Source organism: Amblyomma americanum, chromosome 2 (assembly GCF_052857255.1).
Source record: "Amblyomma americanum isolate KBUSLIRL-KWMA chromosome 2, ASM5285725v1, whole genome shotgun sequence".
Taxonomy (NCBI): domain Eukaryota; kingdom Metazoa; phylum Arthropoda; class Arachnida; order Ixodida; family Ixodidae; genus Amblyomma; species Amblyomma americanum.
In genome coordinates, this window is record NC_135498.1 from 60249521 (window position 1) to 60257672 (window position 8152).

Genomic DNA, 8152 nt, shown 5'->3' on the forward strand with positions numbered 1-8152 from the left:
TGCAGTGCAGGGTCCCGTTAGCACGTTTAATCTGGTAAGCGCAACAGCTTTCGGCACAGAGAGCAATATGCGTACCTCATCACGGATATATACCCGTTGTTTTAGGAAAGCCGGCCATGAATACTTTAAAAATAGGGTTTCTGAGGTTTTCTGAGGTAAATAGAACCTTTTTGCGGCATAGTAATACCAGAGTTGGGGGACGTCAAAAAGCAGGCGACGCATGATCACCATAGTGAAGTGATTATTTAAATTATAAAGATAGCATTTCAACTATTACCTATAGGCTCATGATAGCCATCAGATATTTGTAGCCGGCGGTTAGTAATAGCCGTGCCATTTTTTTTTATTTTCAAACGCACGATTACTCTCGCCGCTGTGGCTCACCCAGTTTGGTCCATTTCTCGCGCCATGCGAAAACCCTTCACTTGCGGAAGGGCGCCAAGCGATGTCACTCAAATTGCGGCATTCCATGACGCAAGTGGCACGCGACAACCTCAGCACTGCCCGTGCTGCAGTGCTCCCCCTACTCACCACCTCGCTGCTCCTGTGCGGGTGGGGATAAGAATGTCACGTTGTACCTGCGTCACGGAGTGTCGGGATTTGACTGGGCACGGCCAGTGGCCCAGCCCGACACCCGTCCATGCTACAGCGCTTGCGCAGGAGGCGTCCGCTGAGCAAGTATGCACCATAAGTCTCCGTTATATACAGTCTACAGCGCGCAGTTCTTCCCTTCGATACCAGATGGCGCCACAGACGCTCTGGGATTACGGCGCCATTACGGGCCTCTAGGTCACCGGCGTGCACGCCTCGACGCAGTAATGGAAATATCGCGGGTGGTTGTCGAAGTGTTCTTTCTGCGAAGATGGGGCAATTCAGAGGAAATACATGCTGTATTGTGAATTGCAAGAATTGCGACAGAGAATTAGAGGTGCGAGATGCGATCGTTCGAGAGTTTCACGGAAGCGAACTGCACAAGGAAGTACTGCCCCTGCTCGCGCCCGTTCGCCATGCACCCTTTCCGAACCGGCGAACGCAGCAAACACGTTCTCCAGCGTTATATAGCCAATATAGAAAGAAAGGTTTCAATCACGGAAAATCTGCCAGGGTGTGTATGTATATCAAGCCTCTTCATATTGAAAGTATCGCATTTATGTGAATTTTGCCGCCTGCAGCGAACCCTCGCACATCCTCCTCGCCCGACTCTCTGCTCGGAGCTTTTCTGAACGATGATAGGCCCGCTCGGCCATCGCCCAGGCAACGCTCTGGAAAGGATCGTTTTCTTGTGTTTTCTTATTTCGTCGGCGCCATGTGCAGGCCCTCTGCCTCTGCTGCGGGTCCAGCTCCGTTGAGTTACGCGCTGACAATTCGAACTCAACTTTTACTGCCTCGTTATGCACGATTGCGGCGCATTTCAGTGCACAAGCCGGAGTGAAAATGGCGTCGTGCTGTTAGCGATTTCTCGAGGAAAGAATGACATCAGCCGAATAAAAAAGCGGATCCACAACATCGCCTATAAGGAATTTGTTCTGACAAAGCACACCGTCCTCGGCGAAGTACTGTGCATTTCTTGGTACCTAAACTAATGTGCATACTTAAAACTTCTTGCGAGATCATCAGCAAGCTGATAATCTTCCTTAATTCGCGGATCATTGTGCGTAGTTTCACATGCTAAACTTTCAATTTGTTGGCATTGCTCTGTGTGTTCTATTCGCGTCTGTTGGCCTGAGGATTGCGCCTATCACTTTAATTTCTGAATCTCAGTGTGGGTTTCCGCGAAAAACGTTTGCATCGTCAACGTTAATTTTTTTTTTGCTAATAAAATACGCGTGCTCCTAATCTTGCCCAAATAGAAGACACGTTGATTTTCGTAGCGTGTACGGCAGTCACTCTCCCTTGTGCCCCAGAGCTCTGGCGTGGTAGCTTAAAGTGTTATGCCATCGTCTGTCTGAGGGATTATAGAGGGTGTGAATCTTTAGGGAGATTAAGGCGCTCGTTCCACCGTCGCAACTACGCGCAACTTTACCGCGATTGTAAGATCTCATGCCACCTGAGGAGCGAGTCACAGAAAAGGTGCATTTTAGAGCCAGCTTTGGATAGTCGCATTCGAAATTGTTATAACTTCATTTAATGGTGTTTTCAAAATAACATCAGATTCTTTAGCTCTGTAGTTCATAAGTGTAGAAATTGTTTCTGTGAGACTCACTATAGTAACGGAATGAATACATAATTTCTTATCGTGCTTTACAGTAAAATTGTAAAATTGCTTTTTAGGCAAAAGAAATGGCGCAGTACCTGCCTCACATATCGGCCGACACCTGAACCGCGCCGTAAGGGAAGAGATAAAGGAGGGTGTTTGAAAGAAGAAAGAGGGGCCGTAGTGGAGAGCTCCGGAATAATTACGACCGCCTGGGGATCTTTAACGGGCACTGACATCATACAGCACACGAGCGCCTTGGCGTTTCGCCTCCATCGAAATGCAGCCACCGCGGTCGGGTTCCAACCCGGGAACTCCGGATCAGTAGCCAGGTTCCCTATCCACTGAGCCACCGCGGCGGGGCACTTTACAGTGCTGAATATTTATTCAGCACTGGCATCTGAAGCATTCCTTGAATACGTTCGAGGGATTAGCGTAGATGAGTCATCAAGAGAATATCGTATCTTTCCGCCACTTAATAAACTCTTCTGTTGGCACCAACAATCACCCCAAAATTTTAAGCCAAACCCTTGGCCAGGCTCGCTCCTACAGTAGTTAATAAAGTTAACGAAGCAACTAGAAAATAAAGTTCTTCTCTTCCAAACAGCCGTGAAATTTGTAATGACGGCAATAAAGCCGCGGCGTGTGCATCACTCCGACGAGCCAAGCTTAAAATTTTTGGTCTGAAACCTGCTAAAAAATACATAACACGCATTAAATAAAATTTCCCGGCATTTTCGCAGCCACTCACTCACTCGTGAAACGACTTCGTTACCTAAATTACCGCAATTTTTAACCTCGCTGGGTTGCAAAAGAACAGCGTCGTGAACAGTATTTCCGCGAAAATGAAGTGCTAGGTCAAATCTACATTTATCGGAGCGTCAGTGAGGTGAGAAATGTTTAATAAAGAACTAAACGCAAATCGCAGGCTAATAAAAACTCTGCCGTATTGAGGAGCACGAAGTGCGGTTTGATTGCTCATGCCGTAAGCGCACACGTTTAGTGCTTTCATTGCTCGAACGATCAAGTGATAAATGTGGTTCGCGGCAGAGCCACGCATGTCGCATCACTTTCTTGTGGTTGTGTTTAATAACAAAGTGTGAAAAAAAAGCGCGAACTTCGGCGCGCTCACGTGTGCCTGCGAACACATCGGGCCAGCGAGCGCGCGATAGCCTGCGAAGCGTGCCGTGCGCAGCGCGCACAGTCGGCGGGCGAGGATGATCAAGGAGGAAAACGCGGGAGTGGAGGAGAGTGTCGCTACTTTCAATATCAAGGGGCTTTAATGTAGTATAGCGAGTACCGCCACCTCTACTGCTGGCTGCGTACCGCGCGCCGTCATGCAGTGCGCCCCGTAGAGCCCAGATGGCGCCCGGCACCGGCCACCTGTAGAGTTGCTGTATAGTGCCTAGACATTCCCGTAGGTCCAACATATTGCTTTCCCAAGCATTCAAATTATGAGGGGAAGCCGCAACTCTTCCATGTAGGAGGCGATCTAGGTGCAGTGGTTAGAGCGAGTGCGGGCATGAATCCGCTTGATTCTGGCTGCCGAACTTGCTTTATTGTAGGCATTGAATGACGCAGCTTTATTGTAGGCACTGTTGCATTCAATGGCACAGCTTCCTAGCAATGCGTCAGCTCCACCAAGGCCCATGTCAATGAGTGATGAACAAAATAAGCTCCATGTGTTGGATGGGTGGCGCCATCTGCTGTAAACGGCGCAAAGCACCAACGTTTTATTTTTAACAATCGGGCAACACTCGTGAAAAAATTGCGTTTAATTGCTGACAAAACCTCGATTAGAGTGAATATGTGCGCTCGAACAAAATCAGGCCCCGCCAAGCACTGCGACAGTAGGTGTATGAGTAGACTGCCAACAGCGGTCTAGTGATAAACGATGCAAAGCAGTTTGCCTCTCCGCTGTGCATGGATCCTTTTCAACAATGTGATCGCGTTTAGGCAATAGAGGCGCGAGCGGCACTGGGAATACAAACGCGCAGCTCTAGGTTCTTGTAAAGTAACTCTAGCCCCCTGTAGGATCTATCTAGCTGCGTCTGAGCAGTGGCAGCGCGCCCTATGAGGTAAGCAGTATCGGTGGAGTTACGTCCTTTGCAGAAAGTCTCTGTTTGCTGTATATCTAAACGCCATGCTGATTCCCTATTTTGACGATCCGCGACGGCTTTGCTGCTCTCAGAAAGCTTGCGGTTCAACCTGTATTCACTGACGTCTAGCTTGCCAATTTAAAAACCCGCTAACAAACCATAGCAACAGCCATAACGAACGGTGTGGAGTGGGTGGTCTTACTACGCCACCCTTTCTCTTTGTTTTCATGGCTTCTTTTCTTACCGAATGAGGCGAGGAGACAGGCAAGATCAGCTCTCCAACGTTGGCGGCAAATCCGGCTCTACCATGACTGGAAGTGGGTCGTCTGCCAGATGTTGTACCCTGACTGGTTCGCCAAAAAGAAGATAGCTGACCTCAAGCGTCTAGTTTCGCATGTCTGCGAACAACGTTGGAGAGCTGATCTTGCCTGTCTCCTCGACCCTTTCTCTGTGCCGGCGGCAAGCATTCGCAGAGGCACACAAGTGCTACTCAATATTATCGAGTTCCTCCCTGTATCGAGCATTTCACATGTATTCACGCTGATATAGGCCATTGTTTAAGCCAGTTTCTTTTTTTTTTCTTCTTTTCAGCGTCCTCGGTGCAGGTGGCTGATCGGACGTCGCCGCAAGAACCCTGCCTGCTCAGTGTCGAATCACCGCGACGCGGCTTCGGGTTAGTTCTGGTTTTGAAAGTGTTTTTCTTTCTCTCCTGAAATTTCGTTCTTTGCTTCCATCAATAAGCCTAGCTCTTGCGCAGTGTTCCCCCTTTTTCATTTCAGCACTTGCTCCAACACAGCGGCAAAAAAAAGTATCTTAGAACATAAGATCAAACCTAAAATCTTAGAACCTTATAACTTTTCTCGAACTTATCTAAAATATTTCCGTTCGCTTCATCCTTTCCTATTATAATCGTACCGCAAGTATCACCGCCACGAAAGCTCGACCTTCTTCTCCCATCCTCAATATCTCGCCGGCGAATCCGTCGCTTAACTCTTTTTCACAACGTATATCACGACGTCAAGCTGCATGAAGATTTCATTTCGCCACCCAAAAACATTTCCCGTCGCATTAGTCATCGTCACAAGGTCGAGATTGGAAAATGCCATACCAACGCCTGATTTCAGTCTCACCTCGCACGGACTTCTGTCGAGTGGAACCGCCTTCCCCCCGATTGTGCGACCATTAAAGATACCCTGCGTTATCGCGATGCACTAGCTAACTTTGCATACTCAGGAGAAAGCTGAATTTGTGGCCCAATAATATTTACTTCATTGTATTCATTGTTTTGTTTTATCACATGCAACCCACTCTCCTCTCTAATGCCTCTGGCCATGAGGGTACAATAAATAAATAAATAAATAAATATTGGAGTTTGGATTATATGCCTTGCCCTTAAAATAACAACCAACATCGAGAGACAGTAAGAGGAATGAGCCTATGCGAGCTTTCTTCACAACGTAAGTGCTACACGAGGTATCACCACAATCATCATCATCAGCCTGACTACGCTCACTGCAGGGCAAAGGCCTATCTTATGTCGGTCCAATTTAACCCTGTTCTTTGCAAGCTGCGCCCACCCTATGCCTGCAAACTTCCTAATCTCATCCGCCCACCTAACTTTCTGCCGCCCCCTGTTACGCTTGCATTCTCTTAGAATCCACTCCGTCACCCTTAAGAACACGGCGTATAGACCTTGCAAAAATTCCTGCCTGGAGGTGCTATACACACCTCGTCGCAACAGTCCAAAAAGCGAATGATATCAGACTTGGGCGTATCCTATGTAAACATCTATATGAAAGGTCTGAGTTTCCTAGACAAGTACGGGATGAAAAGTCTAGGTTTATGTACCTCTCCGTTAGGTACAGGCAGATGTCGAGGCACTTGCAGTTTTGGTTTGGTTTAAGGGAGTTTGACGTCCCAAAGCGACACAGGCTATGAGGGACGCCGTAGTGAAGGGCTCCGGAAATTTCGACCTCCTGGGGTTCTTTAACGTGCACGGACATGGCACAGTACGCGGGCCTCTAGGATGCTGTTTTGTACTGCATGGTGACGTCCAGGGAGCCCTTTTCAGAAAAGTCCTTAGACTGTTATAGACCTTATCAAAAAGCTCTCCAGGGGCTGATTAACTGTGCGGCGCAAATCAAACAAGGAGACGACACACGAATTACATGGACTGGCGACATTGACTAGTGTCGTTCATGTGTCGTGTTCATTATTTTTTTTAACTTGCGCTCCGCAGTCAATATGGTCACTGACAAACCAGCCTGCCAAATGAATAAGAAGCCTGCAGGCTTCTCATCCATCGCTCTCTGCGCTAGGCCATATTGCTTGCTAGACTGCTTTGGAATAGACATTTAGTAAAGAACCATACGCCTTTCCAACAACCGCTTGCTGTGCATCACCGTGTTCTTCGCTAGACTTCTGTGCGCACCGTGTGCAAGCGAGGTTAAAGTCACACCGCGAGTTTTCAGCAAGTGTTCTCAGGAACTGTTCTCATGGAAGTGTTCTCAGGGAAGTGTTCTCAAGCGTAGTTAGGAGAACAGGTGCTTTTACGTCCACGTGTACCCGGTAGAAAGGACTACACAACATAGCACGACTACATAAGTGTGGCTGTGAGTCGCGGTGTTTGACCAGCCTGGCATCCTTGGCTTGCAGACGACAGCGAGACTGGGAGCAGCGAAACTAACGCCCGCACCGCCAGACAGCTGGAGTCGAGGCTTCGCGAGATGGAGAACGCCCTCAAGTGCGCCATCTGCCTGAGCCGCCGGCGCGACGTCGCCTTCCTGTGCGGCCACGCTGCCTGCAGCACCTGCGCGGCCGAGATCAGCAGCTGCCACATCTGCCGGCGGACCATCAAGAGACGAATCAGGCTCTATTAGCGCTGCTCTCAAGGCTTCTTCTACCCGCCGCGAGAGGCAGCCAATAAATTGTCCCATTCAGAACATCGTGTTGTTTTCTTGCGACGCCCGAAGCATGCGGGGAGTGTTGTCATGACGAGGAACTTAAAAAAAATCAATGGCTTAACTGGGCTAACCCTGGAATTCAGCGAAAAGCAAGGACGCTTGCTAAGCGTCTGAGGCTCGTCCACGGCAGCTCCGCCGCACGCTCGCGACAGTCTTTTTATAATACCCTCACGACCACGTGGCTATGACGTGGTATCATATGGTCTTACGACACTCCCATCGGATGTCATCACGTGGCTTCACATCACCCCATCGGATGTTCTTAAGGTCAAAGGTCGACTCAAAAGTCCCCAATGTCAAAGGTCAGAGGTCAACGAAAGGTCATGGGTCAAAGTCAGGCGTCCAAGGCTCGACACCATAGCTTTACCACATATGGTCATACATTGCTAACGTGGTTGGGCTGAAGGTCGTTCAATGCTATTCTCCGGCCTAGGCGACGACTGCTTTGTGAAGCTTTTCGCTTCAAAACAGGAGGCCTATCCTGTGCATCACTGAGTAGCACAGGACGTCAGCGGACGAAGTGCAGTGTGAGTGTCAACTGGTGTCCTTTCCTTGTAACCTTAGTCGGCTCTGTTCTTTCAATGCTGTCTATGACGAACCACAGGCCAAGGAAACACGTTGTTGCTCTTTTCTATCCAATCAGAAAAATATTTCAGAATCAGGGCCCGATGCTGGAATTGTCGTTTTATAGGCTACAGCCCACTGGAAACACATCTAAGCTGTAGTTAAGCATGCGCTGGACCTGAATTATAAAACTTGAAGTTTCGAGGAAATTGCCTGTCCTCTCGGGATTTCACTCAAAAGGAAGTGAGGGAGGCAGGGAGGAGGTGGGTGTGCTCGCAGCGTTTCTAACCGGGCGTTTTGTTCACTGATACTGACGTGCTCCTCATTAGCGA

The 8152-nt window shown here is 48.7% G+C and overlaps 1 protein-coding gene across 1 annotated transcript in view; it reads left to right on the forward strand.

Moving 5' to 3' along the window:
• LOC144118596 (uncharacterized) overlaps window positions 1–7237 on the forward strand; it is a 33114-nt gene extending 25877 nt beyond the window's left edge. The window contains exons 6-7 of the mRNA XM_077651491.1: window positions 4885–4966; window positions 6949–7237. Coding sequence (XP_077507617.1) covers window positions 4885–4966; window positions 6949–7172 — 306 coding nt within the window. The 3' untranslated portion in view covers window positions 7173–7237. The remainder of the gene's footprint in view (window positions 1–4884; window positions 4967–6948) is intronic.
• The last annotated feature ends 915 nt before the right edge of the window (window positions 7238–8152 follow it).